At 52.0% G+C, this 20,806-nt stretch overlaps 7 protein-coding genes across 7 annotated transcripts; 2 read left to right on the forward strand and 5 right to left on the reverse strand.

Annotated features, from left to right (window-relative positions):
• Positions 1-359: 359 nt before the first annotated feature.
• B0H65DRAFT_333470 (uncharacterized protein) lies at positions 360-3,982 on the reverse strand. Its single transcript, XM_062823542.1, has one exon. It carries the CDS (start codon positions 3,863-3,865, stop codon positions 605-607), a length of 3,261 nt encoding a protein of 1,086 aa, XP_062676990.1. The 5' UTR covers positions 3,866-3,982; the 3' UTR covers positions 360-604.
• Positions 3,983-4,403: 421 nt separating this feature from the next.
• B0H65DRAFT_435907 (uncharacterized protein) lies at positions 4,404-4,754 on the reverse strand (the record flags this gene model as incomplete). Its single annotated transcript, XM_062825214.1, has 1 exon — positions 4,404-4,754. The coding sequence occupies one exon, from the start codon at positions 4,752-4,754 to the stop codon at positions 4,404-4,406; it is 351 nt and encodes a 116-aa protein (XP_062676991.1).
• A 1,144-nt stretch (positions 4,755-5,898) lies between these two features.
• B0H65DRAFT_333486 (uncharacterized protein) lies at positions 5,899-6,534 on the reverse strand. The gene is made up of 2 exons (XM_062823543.1): positions 6,105-6,534; positions 5,899-6,036 (listed from the first exon to the last, which is right to left on the reverse strand). Exons 1-2 carry the CDS (start codon positions 6,189-6,191, stop codon positions 5,932-5,934), a joined length of 192 nt encoding a protein of 63 aa, XP_062676992.1. The 5' UTR covers positions 6,192-6,534; the 3' UTR covers positions 5,899-5,931.
• Positions 6,535-10,915: 4,381 nt separating this feature from the next.
• B0H65DRAFT_333567 (galactosyl transferase GMA12/MNN10 family-domain-containing protein) lies at positions 10,916-12,671 on the forward strand. The gene is made up of 3 exons (XM_062823545.1): positions 10,916-11,439; positions 11,491-11,779; positions 11,829-12,671. Exons 1-3 carry the CDS (start codon positions 11,013-11,015, stop codon positions 12,490-12,492), a joined length of 1,380 nt encoding a protein of 459 aa, XP_062676993.1. The 5' UTR covers positions 10,916-11,012; the 3' UTR covers positions 12,493-12,671.
• Positions 12,672-14,766: 2,095 nt separating this feature from the next.
• B0H65DRAFT_333561 (concanavalin A-like lectin/glucanase domain-containing protein) lies at positions 14,767-16,613 on the forward strand. Its single transcript, XM_062823544.1, has one exon. It carries the CDS (start codon positions 15,122-15,124, stop codon positions 16,550-16,552), a length of 1,431 nt encoding a protein of 476 aa, XP_062676994.1. The 5' UTR covers positions 14,767-15,121; the 3' UTR covers positions 16,553-16,613.
• Positions 16,614-17,029: 416 nt separating this feature from the next.
• On the reverse strand, positions 17,030-18,583 carry B0H65DRAFT_583079 (uncharacterized protein; the record flags this gene model as incomplete). Its single annotated transcript, XM_062830870.1, has 2 exons — positions 17,030-17,688; positions 17,740-18,583. 2 exons carry the CDS (start codon positions 18,581-18,583, stop codon positions 17,030-17,032), a joined length of 1,503 nt encoding a protein of 500 aa, XP_062676995.1.
• A 122-nt stretch (positions 18,584-18,705) lies between these two features.
• On the reverse strand, positions 18,706-20,614 carry B0H65DRAFT_480007 (uncharacterized protein). The gene is made up of 2 exons (XM_062827556.1): positions 20,165-20,614; positions 18,706-20,100 (listed from the first exon to the last, which is right to left on the reverse strand). The coding sequence occupies exons 1-2, from the start codon at positions 20,367-20,369 to the stop codon at positions 19,013-19,015; spliced, it is 1,293 nt and encodes a 430-aa protein (XP_062676996.1). The 5' UTR covers positions 20,370-20,614; the 3' UTR covers positions 18,706-19,012.
• Positions 20,615-20,806: the final 192 nt, after the last annotated feature.

The following is a 20,806-nucleotide window of genomic DNA, read 5'->3' on the forward strand; positions in this document are numbered from 1 at the left end:
AGTGTCCGCCGTTCGACGCCTGCCAAATCGGGCTTCCGGCCACGATGGTGCTCACCTGAGAGCTGGACCGCGCTCACCTAACCTCCAAGTCGAAAGTTCCCAGTAAAGAGCCCAGTGTTAGCCGGCGCAGCAAAAGGTCACTTCCCGGCCGCAAGCGTTCATCTACTTCAAACCGCAGGAAGTGTTGACGATGGAGTACCTTGATGGGTGAGTTGGTGTTGTTTGAGAAAGAAAAGCCGGGACACTCATTTGCAGCTGGCGACGGCCACTGGCCAGCTGTCAGGACCAGGGGGTAAACGCTCCTTCCCCTCTTCCCCATTTCACCTCTAACTTGCCATGTTCATCAAAGTGTTTTGATTACTGAATAGACTATCACTTCCGCGCATGTTTTGATCTGGTAAATATTCTGCTTGAACAATTCTATGGTATCTTCTTTGTAAGTGGGTTCACCTGTCTTCCCAACAAACACCTGGTATAGACACATCATCTTTGATGTAAAACTCGAGAAAAAACGAAGACAGAAACATGAAAGCAATGATTTTGAAATCCCTGCGCCTAATATGCATTTATAACTCCAAACTCCCCCACTATATCCCTTCCGCGATCAAGCATCGCCTGCATTCAACTTCACCCAGTTGGTATACCTGCACTGACACCCTCCGGTACCTCCATCCATCCCTCCAAAGCTCGGATTAAACGTCGCGCCGGGGTTGATCCAATCACCCGTCTGGTTCATATTATTCAGGATAAACTTGGTGTCGTTCATCAAGATGTTGCCGCCGGCTCCGACCCCGCGACTAAACGCAAACTTCCTTCCCGGGATTCCGCCATGGGTATCCAGCGTGACCGTGACGGGGTACGGGAAGGTGCCCGGGCGCGTGCTGTTGTTGGTCGCAGCCCCGCCGTTGGATTGCGACCCCAGCAGACGGGTGGCGTTGACCTGCCGCGTCCAGATTTCCACCTTGTAGCGCGCCGAGAGCCAGGTGATGATGAAGTTGGAGTCGGAGGCGGTGGAGCCGCCAACGCGGTCGGACGAGGCGTCGCCGCTGAGGTAGACGGTTTTGTTGAAGTAGGTGTAGAAGCCCAAGTGCTCGGTCGGCAAACCGCGGTCGAAGAGACGGAGAGGCTGTTGCGTAGGGAAGGGCATGAGTACGGCTGGAGCGCCGGTTCCGTCGGAATTCAGGACAGGCGGGATGAAAGACAGATCGACGCCGCCGCCCTTGGATTGCCGCTTGTTTAGCTGGTTGGAGGCGGAATCGACTTCAGCAGCGTCGCGACGGGCGAGCATGTTGGGCCCAACCGAATCATCGAGAGTGCGCAGAATGCTGATGTAAAATGGAGTCGGCTCTCCAGCCTTCTCTGCGGACACGATGCCATCGGTGGTGTTTCCCAAGAAGTACATGTCTTGAAATTCGGGCGGGGATGGGCGCGGAATGAATCCAGCGCTGGGGGCTTGTTGGATCTGACGACCCAAAAGTCTCTTGACAACCGAGATGAAGCCCATCGGCTCGCCGCCCGATTGCGGGCGCTGTCCCCTCGTCTGGTTTGCTTCCGTACCATTAGTAACGGAGCTTTTGTTGCTCCCAGTCTGGGACGGCGTAGAAGAGGCTTCGGCATCCTTGGTAGGAGTAGGCGTAGGGATTGCCTGGCCCGTGACATTCCACGCTTGTTGTGTGCTGTTGTCGAACTGTATCTGGATAATGAAGCTGGGCTGATCGGCAGCAAAGGGTTCCGCCTGGGCAGTCTGGTCTTTGGGCAGTGCGCAACTCCAGAAGCGCGGATCCTGAGCGCATGAGGTATCAGTAACGGAATCGGTGCCAATAACCGTGGAGATGCCGGTAGGGATTGGTGGGAAATCCGTGAGGTTGAGCCAAGGCGAATACGGGGCGGGCTTGCCAGGCTTGGGGCGTGTCAAGACAACCCCGAGAGCCACAGCGAGCGCTACCAACCCGAGAGTGACAATGAATAAGGTCAAACACCACCGCCTACGCTTCCTGCCTTCTCGACCGGGGCGACCAAAGCAGCCATTTGTTGGGATACAGCCACGTCCTCTCCACATTCCACCCATCTTGCGTGCCACTGCGTCCTCCTTCTCGTTCCGGCGCCGTTTCTTCTCAGCCTTCTGCCTTGTTTCGTATCCTACAACATGATGGGCGGGTACGAAGGATCCGAGTGGCCTTGCTGGGAAGTCTCTGTGATGAAGCGCAGGTCTGGCGGGAGGCGGCCTTGCAGGAACATAAGGCAAATCGATCGCGCCTTGTGAGGTCATCGTCTGCGACAGACCGGGAGACACTGGACCCGGAGAAGGCGGATACATGGAGTTCAGCGGGTGGTTGGGAGGAAATACGGCTCGGTATCGGACGTTCTCGGTGTTCTGGGCATTTTTTTTCTGGTTCTTTTTCGGGGGCGAGTACGGAGGAGGCAATTCCGCAGGAGTCGATTCGTTATCCTCGATCAATATGCGCGCCTTCTCTGCATGGGATTGTGGCCGCGAAACCATCGGTGCTGTTGTTGGCATCGTTGCTGCTGATGAGGAGGATGCTGTCGCCGTTGATGATGTCGCGAACGGGTTGTAAGAAGAAGAAGAAGCTTCAACTTGCGAGACATCCTCAATAACTATCATGGGAGGTCGATTTGCCTTCACGGCACTTCCCGAAGACCCCTGACCAAGGGCATTGTTGTTGGGGGACAAAGACCTATTGTTGCCCGTCTTCCACCACTCTTGCTTGTCGTCCTCCTCTTGAATGCTGGTAACAGGGGTCCTTGACATTACCGGGCTTTGGGTGAATGGCGTAGTAATCTGATCCCACCAGCCTTGTGACCGCGCGGTTAATGTCGCAGACACGGGGCTCTTTGCTTTGATGATGGACCTCTGTCGCGTCGTCAAAGGACTTCCATCCTCCTCAAACAGAGTCACCGGAGTGGCCATGTCGTCATCCTCGTCGCTGAAGTAGGCCGTGGTAGTGACCCTTGGCGGGCGCGGTTTTCCATATCCCATTGGAGTGAGTAAATCATCTTCGTTGTCGCTGAGGTAGAATTCCGTCGCCTGGGTATCTCTATACTTGTTGGGAACGGCAGGAACAGCCGGCACGGTGCCAGCACTGGGGCCTGCTGTCCTGTACGAGTTGATGGTAAATTGGGAATCCGGAGTGTCTGGTGACCAGACTGAGACGGGCTGCTTTGCTGTGGGAGGCGGAGAGAAGTACTTGTCAAAGTCGACCGGTGTATCAACGACAGCCGTTTGTGGACTGATGACGACATTGGAATCTGATGGCATGGCGAACCCGATCATGATACCGCCAACACTTGGTGAAAGCTCGGCCGAGGTAGGAGTGTCTACCGCTAGCCTATCCATCCTCCTCTCTATCGGAGTGGCTGAAGCTGGGCTGCTCTTCTTCTTCCTTAGCCAAGCAAAGGTGCCGATAGATTCGTCTGAAGCCATTCCTTCCAGTGCCTTTAGAGCAGCCGCATCCACAAACTTTGCCTTGTCGTTCAAACCCTTTCCTTTGTTTTGGTTGGCTAACTGTTGTTGTAATTTTGTCATGTCTGTGATCAATTTGATGCCGGCCCTGGCATTCTGTGCCTTTTGCCTCTGACGTGACTTTACACGCCTGATTCTCTGCATGGACTGGCGAGCCGTCGAGAAAGATGTACGTTGTGTTGATGGTTTCGTCGTATAGTTGTTGTTGGTGCTGTAAGGGCTGCTGAAGGTTGGGGTGAGGGGAGTAAGCTCACCATCCTTCTCTTGAATCGGGGTGAATGGCTCATCGTCGGACCAATCCTCCCATTCCTCCTTCCTGTTGTTGACTGTAGGGTGAAATGGGGGACCCGGACGCGCCATCGGGCCGTTCATGTTGACAGCCATCGTGAGTAAAGTGGTGTTGCGTAAGTCGTCTAACTCATCAAAGGGAGCGGGAATCGCCAGGAAGCTCGCGTGAGACTCGGATGGCCAGCAAGCGAGTCGTCGAAGGAGAGATTAAGTTGAGTTCCTGTCCCGCGACCAAAAGCCAAAGGCTATCTCTGTCCCAGGAGAGTGAGACAAGTCTCTGAGGGTGGACAGTTGGGTGGACCAAAAAAGATGGAACAATAGGAAGGGTGACTACCTATTCACAGGACCTGCCAAATACTGTCTGAATAAGATTCGAGATCGGACTGAATTAACGATGGGAGAATAATTCGGATGAAAAAGATTAGAACGAATGGAAAATGGGTTCCCTCTCCATCCCGTGGCTGAGGCAGACCCGTAACAAGTAAAACACACACGCACACTTTGACAACAGCAACAACCTGAAGCAAAAGAGGAAGAAGGAGGAGGACTGGTCATAACAGATTCCAGTCATTTCGTCTATGGTGCCAATTGTTACAGGGCATGCACCACCAGGCGCGCCGAGTGGCCGGTCGCCTCATCTGGACCTGCGTCTACCCATGTCTGCTTCGTCTTCGAAGGAGCTGTCGTCGTCGAGCAAAGCGCCGTCGTGGAGAAGGTTTGGCGCAGCCGAGGAACGCTGTGGTCTGGAATAAGCGCCGCCATGTTGCTTTGCTGGTGATGGATTGGCTGGAAGCTCCAGGCCCTGGCAGCTCTTGGCATCTCTGCGTCGAGAAGTCTGCCTCTCATTGGTCAGTCCGTGGAGCTCAAGAAACCACCGCCTGTGTCCGCCTGTGACTCTTGGCGGCGGGAAGAGAAGAGCATTTCCACTTCCTTTCCACTTTCTCCACGATTTATCATCAAGCACCGCCGTCTTTTGGCTCGCCATCATCCATCATCACGTACAACGCAGTACGCCCAGGGCACAGACGGGATAACACCTTGAGGTTGCGGGTTGCTGCACTTCAATCTACCTGTGACTGCAATCCCCCACCTTGACATGCTTTTACGAAAAAAGGTCGAACCTAGCACTCGCACTCTGCCTTATGGTCGCACATCATCCGTCCTTCACAGTTATGGTCGCTGTTTGGACTTGTAGGTGGTTTCAGACCCTCCTCCTCTCGGGGCTTTACAGATCCGTTGTCTGTGTACCCATCGGATATCACAATCATTTCCTCTAATTCTTGGCTGCGAAAACAGAGACAGCCACCCGTCATTGACATCTGAGCTTGGGAGGGGAGATTACTATCGAGTGCCTCTCGTTGGACAGTGAGAAGGATTGCCCTGAAAGCCTCGTCCCCTTTTCAAAGCTCCAGTGTGGTTGGGTTGGTACTTTGGGAGATCTGGGTTGGATGAAACCACGAAATTCCTTGGTTCGCTGCATCGTTGGACACACACAAAGTGAGCCAACACCTCAGCTTCCCCTCACCTTGGCCACCCTCCAACAATCTTTCTTGTGACCCATCATTGGCTTGGGCCTGCCAAGGTTGCCAAGCTTCCATGGCGCCAGGTCAAGCTTTTTCGCCAAGCTGCCAAGATATCTCCCCTGCTTTAGACGTCATCTTCAACGACGACGGCATGTCGAAAAGTTCATCAGACTGACATCTGATCTTTTCGTGAATATTGAGTCGAGTTTCGAGTCTCAAGACGTACCTAGGTGCTAAGGAGGGGTTCGCACGCCAGGTAGGTCATCACCACAGCAGATATCCTCAACAACAATCAGATCCGAGTACGTGTACACCTCGTTCCTAATGGCAAACTGTATGAAGTCGACGCGATGAGAGGAGGTCACTCCCATCAAAGTTATTGATGTATAACTTCTTGTAGCAAGAAACGAGACATCACATGGCGGGACTAAGGCGGTCAAGCATTGACTTGTCATGACAAGAGAGATTGATTCAATTCAACCGCATGAACCAGCTTGACTACTGAAGGCACTACTCAGGCAGACCCTCATCTCAGCAAGCGGCCTATCCCTCTCGAGTCTGTCATCGAGCTCTTGGAATCATTTCGCATATCATCTTCACCTCTGCCGATCTCGTCGCGCCCATGGCTCACTAAGATATCTAGCAGCAAGCGCACTCCTCCCCGCAGCAGCAGCAGTTGCACTCCTCGACGAAGCCGCCGCGCAATGTTCCTTCGGTCGACATCTCGGGCTGTGGCTCAGTTGTCTTGGTCTGAGTTAGTCTTGATATCCAACGCTTTCCAGGGTGGTGGGGATGCGTGAGTTGTGACTTACAGGTTGCTGGGAGATGATGGCGTCCTGTGGGGTCACCATCTCCATTGTTTGTTGTGGCTGGGGAACGTTGTCGGTGGAAGAAGGCATTTTGATGTGTATAGGTTTATTTGGTGGGATTGAAAATAATGGTGAACTCAAGGCAGAGATTGATTTCTCTTGTCACGATGTTTCTGCTTGTAGGTCGTCAGAATTGTCAATTCGGTGTAGATGTATGTGAACTGGCAGGAAACAGGAGAGAGAAGTAGGAATGAATCAGATGGGGAGATCTGGGAATTTATTCGGGCCCCGCAAGTTGGCTGTGCTGACGACGCGCCACAACGAACAAGGTGTGTGATGGAATGATAAGATCGAGAGGTAGCCCGCTGCCCAAGTCTGGAATAGCATTGGTCGGTTGCTAGTTGCTACTGCCCTCCCTGTCCGGATGGTCGGCTGGTCGGCTGACACGAGATCGTACTGTCGGTGTTGTGGGCAGTAGCGATCCAACCACAGGCAACTATTACTCCCGGGCTACTTCCGTTCACGATATCGTACGGGGACCAATGTCCTTGTTCGTTTCAAAACTCACTTGGTTCGTGCACTCAACTACGGACAGCTGTCAAGCTTGTTATAACAACGCCTCCATGACACTTACATGCTCAAATTCACACCCATCCAAAGGCATTACCGGTATACTAATAACCCTCATCAACTCCCATCAACGCCTATACCTCGCATCAACTCCCATTGCTGGAGAGAGGAAGAGGGGCAGGTGATATGAAAAATAGTCCGGACACGCTTACACCAAACCAGACCCAGTCAGTGTCCGGACTTTTCTTTCACACCACGCCCGGCAAGCAAGAGGATCCACTTGCACTGCCGACTGCTACCCTAAATCTTGGCAAACCTCAGGCTCTCATTAACTCTCAGCTCATGGCACTGCCCCACTGACTCTCATCGACTTCGTTCGGTTGACTTCCATTAATTCTCTTCTGGTTGACTTTCATTGACTTTCATTGACTTTGGTTGCTTCATTGCCTCATTGCCTCATTAGTTCGTTAGGGAGTGCCTGCCCTGCTGCATTGCATTATCGAAGCCACCCTTCAGTGTGGATCTAGTGTCCGCAGCTGTCAGGGAACTTTATTCATTTCAAAGTTTTTGAGTTTTGAAACGAACAAAGACATTGGCCCCCGTAATACAATCGGCTTTTGGTGCTATACTCGGGGGTATGTATTCGGATCTCTTCATGTACTATTATGTACATAGGTAGTCCGAAGGACATGTCTACCCAGAGGCCGCCGGTTACGCTTTGACTTTTCTGTCACGAACTACTAGCCGTCTGTCTAGAAGTCTTTGCTATGACTAAGGGCAAGTGTACATACCGTTTTCTGTCAACAGAACTGTTGCTTATACATAGGTACACTTTGAGAGTGCATGCATGGGCTTTGCTGTCTGTCTGCTTCAATAGGAAACCTTTTCAAGTATGAAAATATCCTTTTCATTGTGTATATCACTGCTGCTCTTGGCTGTGACATTCTACGACACCAGACATTTGCATACCTACCTGAAAGAACAGCGGATGGATGGCTCGTCAACTACAGGGAGGGGTCTGTCACAGACGTCATGTTATTGACTTCTCAGCATTCTGACGAGTTTTCATGGGCGGGATAACATAGTACTTACTGAATCTCTTGAGCCTCGTAAGGTCCAGTCCCATGCAGGTGGCTTAACTTCAAGCGAGGGCTGGTCAAGTATGTATGGTGTTGTCACCAAGTGAAGTAAGTCTCTTTGGAATGGGCAATGGCGGGTGTTACATATTTCAGCCTGGGCATTTTGCAGGGTCTACTCTAGAGATCCAAGACCGACCGTCTGAATCCAGTGAGATACGATCTACCCTAACCCATTATTTCAGTGGACATTGAAGGACATGTAGGTCTCTCGGCATATGAGAAGCTGGAAAACTAAGGTACCTGGTGGAACAAGACGTGAAGTGTTTTTGTGTGAAAACATGAACATCCAAGTAGCTGGCCGTGAGCCATAGTGAGCTAACGAGCTTGGGAGTTGCTTTTTGAAGGCTGCCATATGAGGTCTACTGAAAAGGTCTTTGGGCAGGAGCGAGGAAGCCGTAGTTGTATGTTTGGTATATTGTTGAGGTTATTGTTCAAGTAGTTTTTCCCTAAAAGATCTTTGTGGTTTTAACCATAACTACCAAGATCGAAGAGGACTTGGACATCAAGGAGGATATTGGAGCCAGGAGACGGAGATGTGTTCTTCCATCACCGTTATGTTCGACACACAACTGTCCAAACATCAGGGCGGCTAGGCCATCGATCTCGTCGTATGGAAGCGTAATTTCCTCTTTTTTGCTGGGGCTGAAGACTATGATCTTTCAATGTTCTGAAGCTTCTAGCAAAAATTCCCACATGCCGAGTAGCTCCAGTGTCCTTTCATTCGACACCTGGGCGCCCGGGGTAGTCAAGGAAAGGAGGATCGTCAAGTGATCCAGTTTGTCGTGGGTTTGCTACGGTTGGGTTTACGATATCCGTTGAGAATGCCAAAAGTTTGGTAAAAGCGATGGTAAGTTGCCAACATTATTCTGCCACAAGCCACCACAGTGAACCGTTCAAAGTCCATGGGTACCGTAGCCATGCCCGATATGAGTTGAGTGTTGACATCTGAAGGTCGATATGACATTTTTGCCATTGGTCACCACCTATCTTCCAGAGAATGTATCGTCATTAGCATCATGTTAGGTTCCGCGGTAGGGATTGAGGTGGCGGGCGTGCTATGGGGTACCCCATAGTCGTCAATAGACCCCCAGGGCCAGGTTTGCGCGGGTGCTGAAATGGTGAAAACATTGGAGGGGACACAAGGAGATTTGACCCCCTCTCGCCCATGACAAAAATGATGAGACCTTGGACCGTATGCATGGGGATCAACGCGGTCTCATATAATTTGTCCCCCTTTAAATTGCGTTAAACATGAGATCCATAGCAGTGATCAGCATCACCACATCACCCGCATTCATTCTTCGGTTCTGTTCTAGCGAACCAACAGCGCGCCAGTCTTTCCGTAGCGCCGGATCAGAGCCAAGAGATAGTCACCTCAAGGCAGGGGGGGCGATCAATTACCTTTCTGTTGCGCAATCGGCCGAAGACTGAAACCCAAAACATGTTGTGTTTGTACTTTGTCCCACATCCGGTGATTTTTCTGTAACCATGATGCCCCTGGCCTTCCAAAAGAAAGAGCGGAAATGGCTTCAGCCAGCAACCGTTTGGGGAATTTGAAGGAGACCCCAAGTTGCTATCCCCAAGCGCTTAATTAACTGGATTGTAACATTGCCATTGGCTGAAAGAGTCAAGAGTCGAAGGGTCAGCCCAATGCGCTAAGGTACTGCCCGCCGCACTGTCAAGTCCACGCCCGGCATCCCTGTTCACAACACTAGCGTCTGTCCCCCCTTTCCATGCTTTGGAAGGAATGAGCCTAAAGACGGTGAAGGCCGAGCTGTTATCAAGTTGCGTTGAGGACTCCAACTCCAGGTGAAATTGCGCGATTCCATCACCATCCAGGTGTCGCAACTAGTCGCAACCAACACCATGGACCGTAGTGTAGAGCCCTGGAAGGAGACAGGGGTCGCAGTGAACAGGCCTGGGTGGTGCCCTGCATGTGTCGGGGCAATCTTGGCGTGGGTAGTTGTTGAAAAGTTGCCCGCTAGAAAGAAAAAAAAGTTGTTCCAGGGGAAATATCTGGGGGCCGGCCGGGGGGTCGCGATGAAGTTAGAAGGTTCTTGGCTTCTTTGTCCACGCTGGCCATAGCGAGTGGACGGGCAGGGCTGTTCTTCATCTGAAGTGATTTTTCTTTCCATAGCTGAAACGTCTTATCTGTCTTGCCGGTAGAGACTCACTCTCGTACTGCGTCGAGTGCCTCTGAATCTTTTGTTTTTTTACTTCTTTTTCCCATCCACCAAGACGCGCATGATCCAAGCAGGAACCGTTAGGTAATCGAGGGCGGCGAGCGATCCACTGAACGACATCTGCCCGGCATACAGCCGAATCCATCTTGAAGCAGGAACCAAGCAGTGCTTGGGGAAACAGACAGGAACTGACCTCCAATCCCCAACGGGTAGAGCCACCACAGGCGCCGGGTCTCTTCCTCCAACAGCAGCCTGCGCGCCCTGCAACCCAACCCGAAACTCGGACGTCTCCAAGACACACCGGGTCCCCTTTGTCCCATCCCGCCCGTCCGTCCGTCCACCTTGGAATCCTCTCGGTTGTACCGCACGAGCGCATCAGTCTACCTTCTTCCTTGGGTAGAGCCTACCACGGACACCCATCCGACCGTACGCAGCGCAGCCCAGCCCAGCAGCCACCAAGGCCAGCCAGCCCACCGTAACCACCAACCGCTACGTACCGACGTACCGTACCTATCTCATCAGTCCGTCCGTCAGCCTTTCGCTCTGCCTGGGCCCTTTGAGCCTCCCCAGCAAGGAAGCCCAGCTACCCCCTACACCCCTGCGCGATATCACCAGAGGGCCCATAGTGCCACCTGGTGAAGTCGCCAAATAAATCCGCAAAGCTGGCTACACTTTCCCCCAACGGCATCGGGGCATCGTCCTCCTACAGCGACCGTCCTGCCCGCTCCCATCACCGAAGACGCTCGTCCGCCGCTAATCCTCCCAGCGAACTCCGATTGGACAATCGCCGATCTCCTTCGGGTCTCCTGGGGGTTGAGCCCCATAACGGCAACTACGACCCCAACAGCCTCTCGCCCATCCCGGGTACGTGTTCTTCCCTTGTCCCACGCCCGTGACTGCCACCAGCGGTCCAACGGCCGCCGTCTCACTTCCACTCGTCTGGCCGCTAGCCACTTGTCCGATGTGTTACTGACTGTCGCTTGGTCCTTCCGTCCGCTCTAGGCACCCCGACCACGCCAATGTCGCTGTCCCGCAGTCCCTCTCCCGTCCCCGGTGGTGGCTGGGCGAGTCCAGGCCTTACAAACAACCTCAGCCCGAGCGGTCGATCGAGTCCTACCAAGGCTTACGCCGGATCCAACGGGACGCCCGTCATGTGGGAAAGGCAAAAAAGCATGGGCGGCCCCGCATACCAGTCCTTCTCGACACAGAATCAGGGCTTCTTTAGCCGCCACATGCGTCGGATATCAAGTCAGCTGCCTCGATTCAAGGCCGACAACACCCATGGCGCTGAGAGAGAGAAGATTGGCCAAGGTCGATGGTCCGGCCTGAACATGCTGCGACTCGGCAGGATACGAGGCATCACGGGGAGGATGAGCAGGAGGACCAAGATGCTGCTAGCCTTTTTCCTCCTGTTCCTGCTAGGATACATCATCTTTTACAGCACTCGTGAGTTTATGCAACCCTCTCTTGAGAGACAGTGACCTAACATATCAAAAGCTCTGGTATACTACTACCGAAGAACATCATGGCTTGGTGGGGGTCAAAAATTCGTCATCATTTTGGCTGCCAACGTCGGCGGTGGTGTCATGGAGTGGAAGGGCGCCAGGGAATGGGCCATCGAGAGGGACTCGATCCGCAACAAGAAGAAATACGTTGCCAAGTGGGGATACGATCTCGAGATTGTCGACATGAGCACCAAGAAACGCTATGCCCATGAATGGCGCGAGAGCTGGGAGAAGGTCGATTTCGTCCGCTCTACACTGAGAAAGTATCCCAAGGCAGAATGGTAGGTTCCCACTCTATTTGATGTATTTCCGTCGCTAACTTCTTCTCAGGGTTTGGTGGCTCGATCTCAACACCTTCATCATGGAGCCATCCAAGTCTCTACAGGACCATATCTTCGACCGCATCGAGGATGTCACCTACCGTGATATCACCGAGTACAATCCCTTGAACATTTCTCACCCCCCAGCCGACCCTTACCTCGACGAACTCTCGAAAAGCCCGATTGGAGATGGCAACCCGAACTCGATCCACCTCATGTTGTCGCAGGACTGCTCCGGATTCAACTTGGGTTCCTTCTTCATGCGCCGCGGCACTTGGACGGACCATCTGCTTGACGTTTGGTGGGATCCTGTTGCATATGAACAGAAGCACATGGAGTGGGAACACAAGGAGCAAGATGCTTTGGAGCAGCTTTACATTGCGCAACCCTGGATTCGCAAGAGCACGGCCTTCCTCCCGCAGCGCATGATCAACAGTTTCCCTACAGGCGCCTGCTCCGAAAAGGGCACTGACCCGCGCATACACTACGATCAGAAGGATCGGGATTTCTTGGTCAACATGGCCGGTTGCGAATGGGGCCGCGACTGTTGGGGCGAGATGTACAACTTCCGCGAACTGAGCTATTACCTCAACCGGTCGTTGTGGGAACGCTTTAAGGAGGACCTCCTTTGCGGGATCTGGTTCAAGCTTACCGGCAAGAAGGTCAAGTTTTAAGACACATCACCTACAGTCTTGAAACCCTGATGCGAACGACACGACACTCACGACGTTTCTATTCGATCGCTGGAAGTTAAGGTCGTGTTGAGCACCCCACGGTACGCCGCCAGCAACTAGAGGTGGTTTGGCCGATAAATGGCAACACTACGTCCATAATCAAGTTACTTCCTACGTTGTCTTTATATAATTCTGTATACCCCAATCTTGTATACGACTATCACATCAAAATGAGGGATGTTTGAGGATGGAGATTCCCTATCTCATTGCTGGAAGAAGAATTTATCATGATAATGTTTTGTTATCCCCTTCTATTTCCATTTCACTTCGGCTTACTGATCTGAGTCGTGCCTGCCAATGGGCGGTTTGATCTATCGGGTGTGTCTTCTCATCTTAGACTTATGCATGGGGACGAATAATGATTGTCACGTCCGACGCCAAGTCCTCCTTGTGTTTCTGTTGCGAAGTCTTCACGCAGGCTGGAGTGACGGGAAAGTTTTGGCGCCAAGAGTTACGGACTTTACTATGGCTACACATATATCGCATTTGTACGAAGTAGACGAACCTACGCCAATGTTTGTTACTGCTAGGTATGGCAGAGGGAACAAGTATCAGCGGAGTGATATAGAGGCATATACAGGCGCATTGGCTAAACGTATAGATACACTCTCTCATATGGATGGCAAAGCTCAGCGAGCTTAAAAGACACGACCACAGCATCGAGCTAGCTCAGGTTTCACTGCCGCAGATATGGCATGTAAGTCTGTTACTCGATGTCTTACACGAGCCTCGAGTTGATTAACAGAGTTCACGCAATACTACGACCCTGTCAAATCGGGCGCACCAACCGCTGGAAGCAAGTTGACGCGAGATTTGGACATCTTTTTCGGGTTTTGGACTCCGCTGCCAAATGCTGTGTGATGAGTGTTACCTATACGGTTATACACTGATGATGACCTGCAGGTACGCTTTTCGAAGACAGGTTGACAGGAGGGTACCACAAGAAGATTGGATACGATAGGGTCATCAAAGAGGGGCCAGGGCACGTCTGACAGGCTTACGATTTTAGTCCTTTTTTTCCCGACGGCTTTCTCGTAAACAACTTGCCAAGGCAACAACTCATTACTGTGGCGCGAAGAGGTCATCGTTGACTAAGGCTGCCTCAGTGTCAGAGATATATACACCTTGGGGAATTCAAAGGAGAGCATGATGAATATACCCAAGATCGAGCAGAACAACAGCCTATCCAGAACTTTTCGAAATTCCTCACCAGTGTCAAACACAGCATCTCTTTGTGAGCTTCATTCACTAATTTGCCAGAGGGTGCCAGAGGGAGGGTGCATTGGTGCAAGTAATGTAGTACCAACGTCCCCTCGTTAGAAGCAACGGGGGTCTAGACCGTCGACTAATAGCAAACTAACAACCAACAAGGCGACAAGGTGCCGACACCCCCACGTGCTTGTTCCTCTTGTAGGGCGTTTTCGGCAACTCTAGCATTTTAAGGGACTCTGACCCCCAAGTCCAGGCCCCTGAAGAAGTTTGTAGTTCTACACAGTAGATCACAGTGGCCGTGCGTCATAGCCAAGATTCCAAACAGTTCCTTTCGACAAACACGCAACAAGAACATCTCCAACTTCATTTGTTTTGGTGGTGGTGGGTAGACACTCCGGTAAAACAACGAAAATTGCTAACATGTTCATAGAATATCTAGCCGTTCGGAACGCTCTCCTTTCAAATCATGTTTCCAGCGGTTATTGCGAAAACTCGCGGGGATGGCGAGTATCAAGATGTAGTGGTCGCTTGCCGTTGTTGACCTTATCATCTCCGCGCATGCGAGCGAGTGAACTCACGGCTTTATGGAGCTCAGAGATGAAGCGATCAACAGCTACGGGTAACTGGAAGATTAACCACGGGTACATATCATCTCGAGTTATCAGTGATATCCTTGGAGTGTTTCAATAGATAGCCGAGTGGCTATCCATTACCCACGGTACCGGTAGATCGATCAGTCATGGTTAGACCTTAAGCCGTCATGCATAGAAAGTTCAGGGTTGCTTCTACACGGCTGAATGCATATGCTTTGACTTCTACTCAAGCATAAGTAGAAATCAATTTCTTCAGCATCTCGTGAGCTTTTTCTCCATTGTTCTCATTCTTTGCTGTTGGGTGCGGTTCGGTTCCAAGTTGGTTTGCCGTCTTTCAGAGTTTGTTTACCCCTGACTTTTCATGCTTTCATTCTTCCAAGGACAACAACAACAAGGCGCTTATTTCTCCCTTGTAAAGTTTCTCTTTTTCTTAAAAGTTGCTCTTTGACGAGACTCGCATCAGAGCGGGAGACAAGGTTCTTGACGAGTGTCGACATATCAGTGCTGGTCACCTACGTTGCCACAATCTCGTTATTGCTTTCGGGCTGTCTGTCTGTTCTGAATAGCTTCTCCTTCTTCGGTGGCGGGCTGGACCGATTGTGTCTGGTTTTAACTTGAACATATCCTTCTTTTCTTGACAGGTAGATAGGAAACAAACATCGAGCCTGATACTCTTTTCACTATCCTCGACGACGTTGCTCTCACTTCACAGCAGTTCCCATTCCGCTTTCGAAAGACGAAGAAGACAACCAACCGTCGTCGCCATGCCAATATTCCCCTTCGCACCCACCACCGCTCTCGCCCTCCTCTCCGAGCGAGCAGCAAGCCCCCGACTTCCCGTACCACACGCAGCCTACAACTTCTCCTCCACTAACTCCTCCTCCAACTCCTCTTCTCCCTCTCCCTCCTCCAACTACACCCTCGTCGACCTCTTCAACGCCCAAAACTTCTTTTCCGAATTCGCCTTCTTCAACGGCCCCTCCGATCCCACCCACGGCTTCGTCCAATACGTCTCAGACTACCAAACCGCCACCGACACCGGTCTAGTCGGCTACGCGCCTGACGGCGTCATGTTGGGAGTCCATTACATCAACAAGTATATTTCTTCTTCTTTTTCTTCTTCCAAAAATGCTGCTTCACCCCACGGCCGGCCCTCGGTTCGCGTAACCTTCAAAAAGACTTACACGGAGGGATTGTTCATTGCGGATATCTATCATATGCCCTCGGGCCTCTACGATCACGATGACGACGGTACTTACAAGTCTTCCCGTGATGACTCCTCCTCCTGCGGCCTCTGGCCCGCCTTCTGGACCTTCGGCCCCAACTGGCCCGCCTCGGGCGAAATCGACATTCTCGAAGGGGTAAACACGCAATCAACAAACTCCATCACCTTACACACCTCCGGGACAAAAAGCACCAAAAAAGGATCGGAGGGGGGAGGGACATGTAACATTTCCTCCACGGGTTCGTCGGCTTCGGATACCAAGCTTGCTGATGCGGATTGCGCGAGTAACACGGGGTGTAAGCAGGATACTACTACGGGACATGGGAGTAGTGATGGAGGAGTGGGAAAAAACGGAACGGGGAATAATTATAGGGTTGGGTTTAATAAAGGCGGAGGAGGGATTTATGCTGTTGAGTGGTGGTCTTCTTCTGATGTTGTTGTTGTTGGGTCGGGTGATGGTGGTGGGAATCACGACTCGAGTAGTGGTGATGGTGGTGGTGAGAATAAGGATAAAGGAGGAGGATCAACAGGCTTCATCAAAGTCTGGTTCTTCCCGCGCGGATCCGATCTGGCGACGAAACTAGCCGGAAACACAACAACGACAACTACTACTACTACTAGAGGGATTGCATCTTCCTATTCTTCCTCTTCGTCTAAGAACATGACCGCAGGCGGTGTTGTTTCTTCTGCAACACCGGGGGCGGACCCGTCAAATTTCGGAACGCCGCTGGCCGCCTTCGTATTTGATCGTGGCTGTTCACTCCGGGACCATTTCAAGAACCACAGCATCGTTTTTAACACGGCGTTTTGCGGAGACTGGGCGGGCGCGGTATGGGATAAGAACCCGACGTGTAAGGGGTTGGCGAAAAAGTGTGAGGATTATGTGGGAGCGAATCCGGGTCAGTTCAAGGAGGCGTATTGGGTTGTCAATTCGATCAAGGTTTACCAGCGACACGGCAGGAAGAGTTGAGAAAGGTAGGCCAAGAAGATTATGTCTTACTTTAGCATCAACTAGAAAGGGAGGTGAGAGGGCTTGGGAAATGACATTGGATAGACCTTGTTATTAACTTGGCTGGCCTGCTGGTTATTCGATACCCGTTTGTTTTCCGCCACTTTCTTTCTCCATCAAATTTCCTTCATTTCTACTTCTACTTTGTTTCCCCGCTCCTTCCTGTTGGCATTGCATGAAGAACATGGAGTTGGTCATACGATCCCTAAGCGTAGTAGGCCGTCCTTCTGCGTACTTTGCGTGCTTCCATGACCATCTTCACATCCAGATTACTGACTGACTCGACATACAACATATAACATAGTTAAAGAGCAAGAAATCTCACAGATCAGCAGATCAGTGAAGTGACGTACTCCCATATGGTCAAGGTTGGCAAACATTTTCTCTGCCCCGATATCTGTGATGTCGGAAATTCCACTCACAACCACTTCACCATTGCTACACCTCAGCAAGTGCCATCGCAAATTGCGCCCAGGTCAATGCCTTTGAGATTTGGATAAACTTGTCCCCAAGGCGATGAGACGCCCTTCTCTGCGAGATATGATCTGGTAAAAGTTCCAACAAGCGCACTTGGAGATGGATCAGCTTCTCTGAACTATCGATGTCGTTGATGAACTTCCATATGAAGAGATACTCGGCTTTGGGAGGTTTTGCTTTGTATTCGTCGTTGTATTTCTTGAAGAGAAGCTTCATGTCTTGAACCTTGGGCCTGACAGGAGGCTGCTGACTGGGGCCAGCAGGAGGGGGTCCCATGTCTGCAACGGGGGCTTTCTGTTTCGTGGTGCCGGACTGCTTGGTCGTGGCAGATGATCGTTTCTCTGGGGCAGGAAGCGCTTTTCTCGCTTTGGCGGGAGGCAGCTGCTTCGTGCTCTCAAGAGGTTGCAGGTTCGAACTGACGGGAGGTAAGTCGACTTTCCTTCGCTTCGGGTTCGCTCTCTTCTTCGCCTGGGGCTCTGGACCCGTGAGGTCAGGTGCTGGTGGCAACGCTTTTCTTTTCTGTGTGGCTTTTGTCTTCGGAGCTGCCTTGACTAACTGGTTTGAGTTGCTATTGTCGGCAGTGTCTTGAGGAGATCTCCATGGTAGGTTGGTTTGGGGCGCTACAATTGTCAGAGATTTGGTTTGACTGTGGAAGGGAAGTAAAAACTTACCTGCTTCGATAAGTGGCACGTTCGCACCGCTCGCTTCTGTGGTTGGCGACTCCATAAGTCCCATGAAGTCGGCACGACGAGAAAGGAGCTGCTTCAAGAAGTCCATGGCCTCATCCGGGGGTGCTTGACGTGGTGCTAGTGCCTTCTCTACTTCACTTTGGAAAGAGGACAGTCTCTCATCCGCCTGTGTTTGTTGTAGCTGGAGATTCCTGACCTCTCCTTGCAGGCCTTCAAGTGTCTCGAGGAGGGATTTGTTTTGTTGTTGGACACTTTTCAAACCTCTCATGGCCCCGTCATGCTTTACGCCAAGGTCTGTCTTCAGGCTCGAGACTTTGTCGTCGAGATTGGACAGGGCATGGCCTGCTTGTTCCTTGTTCTGCCTGACATCACTTTCTAGTGCGGAAAGCCGGCTTGGAATGGGCTTGAGATCTCGAAGGAAACTGAAAATCTGATCATGGGTGGCCCTGAGCTCGCTGGCAGATGCTGTGCTGGCTTTCTCCTGGCGGGCATGATTCTGTTGTAGGGAGGTGATGGAGGCTTTGAGCTGGTCGAGCTTTTCAAACACGGTCTGCTTCAAATTGTCGACGATGTAGGTCTGATACTGGGCGCTCAAATAGCCGGCCCATCCGTCAGGAGAGTGTTCGTCGACCTCGTCTAGTTGTTCCTGGTCGAGGTCTGCTTCCAGATCGGGTTCGAGCAGTGACGAGGACCGAGAGGGTTGTGTCGAGGGTTGCGAGGGTTGGGAGAACAGTGAGGACTGTGAGCTGTCATTGGTACTGGCTGTTTCTTGAGACCATGAATGGTCATTAAAGAAGGGTGAGGTCAGTCGTGATGCCGGAGCCATTGGTTATCATAGAGTGGCTTCCGTGAGATGTCGAAGGTCAACTCTGGCTGATGATACGGGAGATGGAAGGGGGAGGACGTAGGGTTGACCTTAACACAGAAATTGTGCGAACGACGCTGAAATTTCCAGTGAAAGCTTTGATTAGGAAGTTGCGACTCTGGCTGCTAACTGACGATACATATGGCAGGTGCGCCATGGTGGTGAGGTGCACCTTCCTTCATTCCTCCCTTGCCCAATTCTTGTCGTCCCCACTACCCATGTTTGAAAAGGCAAGTACCCTCCTCGGTTGTGCGCATGACGAGCAGAAGACGGTTGATGCCACTTGCATGGAAGTTGTTCTTTCCCATTCTCCGTTATTGCACGCCGACACCGATACAGATTTTAAACCCAGGCAAAACATCATGTAGCCACCAGATGCCAACAACAGCATTATCCCTCCCACACATACTCCTGCTTCTCCCCTTCCAACAGCCCCCTCAACGCCATCCCATAATCGCCCGCATTCGGCGTCCTCAACAGCGTATGAACATGAAACTTGGCCGGCTCCTTATTCGTCAAGAACACACCACTATGGTGATCAAACTCGACAATCACCACCGGGTTCTGAATCCGATAATAAAACGCATCGTCATCACCAAACCCGCCAATCCAGCAGAAATACGTCTCCCCCTTATCGAACCACTCCCTAATCTGGCCTAAGCGGATCTCCCTCGCTTGCTTAGGCAGATAAAGCAGGTACTGCTCCAATATGTTTTCTACTAACCTTTTTTGCTCACGAGTGAACTCGGCGACGGAAACCCCCTCGTACGGAACCACCCGGTTGTCCCGGTACGCGCCGCACAAGTGTCGCTGGTCGTCGTGGTTCCACCGACCCTTGGGCATGGCCGGGTCGTCGCGCAGGAGCTTGTACACCTGGGCTTTTGCCTGCTGCGCGGCCGAGAGGGATTGCATCAGTTGCAAGCCCAACTTCTCTTCCTCCTGGAGGATGCGGGTGCCCGCATAAGGGCTGCCGGCGTCGTCGATCAGGTTCGGCTCGGCGCCGGTGAACCAGGGCGAGATGACCACTTGGGTTTTGTACAGGAACACGTTCAGACAAAGGTGGTGGCCATAAAACGAAAAGCCCCAGGGTTGGGTGGTGGAAGGGCCGGAGCCAAAGAGGACAAAGTTGTAACTGAACTCGTTGCAGACGCGCGGGGCTTGGACCAGGTCCCCCAGGAAGCCGTTGATGCGCATGGCGCCGAGGGCTTTGGCGTAGCCTTCGGGTGAGAGGGTGGATTGGAGGACGGCGAGGACGGCGTCACGGGTGGAGGAAGGGACCTCGTCGAGACGGATGCCCTTGTTGCTGAGCAGGAATTCGGGGTTGGACCAGGTGCGCCATTCGGGGGAGTCGATGTGGTAGGTCACTGCCGAGCGCTGTTGGGGGGTGAGGAGGGAAAGGAGCTTGTTGGTGGCGGAGACGATGGAGTCAATGGGCATGCCCTCGTCTTGGAGGGTGAAGAGGTTGGGACGGACGGTTCCTGGATTTTGTGTGCAAAATGTGTGTGAGCGAGTGAGACAACCTCTTCAAGGGGGTGAGCTAACCGTCGTTGGTGATTCCCTTGAAGGGATCTTGGAAGAGCTTTCTCCAGTGCAAGTAGAGGCCGTGTAGCCATGGAGGATTTCCTCCCTCGATGAACTCTTTTGCGTATTCATGGGCATCCTGCTTTTGCATAGTTGTGAAGCGTGGGATGCTTAGGTCTGGGAGGTATTGGCGATACTCGCCGCCATGGCCGCCGTCACTGACCATCTTAGTGGTGATACTTTGTGACCTTCAACGGCACTGGTCCGTAGTATGATGTTTAGTGATGTCAAGACGGGAGTTGGGGAGACGAGATGTTTTGAATCATCACAAACAATCCTCCCCAATGGGATAAACCACCCCATCATTCCCAAACAAAAAATATTGTGCCTGGCCCAGAGGCGGCGATTGAACTGTCACCGGATATCGGAGATATTAGCGGACAGTATCCCCTCCCCCGCACTCAACCGCCCCATAATTGCCTCTTACCCCGGGCTTTTCCCCGGTTTGGTGAGCTTGGGATGATCCGCTACAGCGGTTATGGCCAGGGGTCTTTTAACGACTGCCGGCATTGTCCACGTTTTCCCGTTCTCTGGATCTTTATATTACTCCTTGGAGCCATGGAAAAGAACGAGCGAGCACTAATACCTACGCTGAATCTTGCA

This window comes from Neurospora tetraspora (assembly GCF_033439725.1).
Source record: "Neurospora tetraspora strain CBS 560.94 chromosome Unknown B0H65scaffold_9, whole genome shotgun sequence".
NCBI lineage: Eukaryota > Fungi > Ascomycota > Sordariomycetes > Sordariales > Sordariaceae > Neurospora > Neurospora tetraspora.

Bases quoted from the DNA above. Each gene is read 5' to 3' on its own strand.
- B0H65DRAFT_333470 (XM_062823542.1), bottom strand. From the start codon at position 3,865: ATGGCTGTCAACATGAACGGCCCGATGGCGCGTCCGGGTCCCCCATTT.
- B0H65DRAFT_333486 (XM_062823543.1), bottom strand. From the start codon at position 6,191: ATGCCTTCTTCCACCGACAACGTTCCCCAGCCACAACAAACAATGGAG. The intron at 6,037-6,104 runs GTAAGTCACAAC...ACTCAGACCAAG, and splicing joins CCATCATCTCCCAGCAACCT to ACAACTGAGCCACAGCCCGA.
- B0H65DRAFT_333567 (XM_062823545.1), top strand. From the start codon at position 11,013: ATGTCGCTGTCCCGCAGTCCCTCTCCCGTCCCCGGTGGTGGCTGGGCG. The intron at 11,440-11,490 runs GTGAGTTTATGC...ACATATCAAAAG, and splicing joins CATCATCTTTTACAGCACTC to CTCTGGTATACTACTACCGA. The intron at 11,780-11,828 runs GTAGGTTCCCAC...ACTTCTTCTCAG, and splicing joins AAGTATCCCAAGGCAGAATG to GGTTTGGTGGCTCGATCTCA.
- B0H65DRAFT_333561 (XM_062823544.1), top strand. From the start codon at position 15,122: ATGCCAATATTCCCCTTCGCACCCACCACCGCTCTCGCCCTCCTCTCC.
- B0H65DRAFT_480007 (XM_062827556.1), bottom strand. From the start codon at position 20,369: ATGGTCAGTGACGGCGGCCATGGCGGCGAGTATCGCCAATACCTCCCA. The intron at 20,101-20,164 runs GTTAGCTCACCC...CACAAAATCCAG, and splicing joins CAAGGGAATCACCAACGACG to GAACCGTCCGTCCCAACCTC.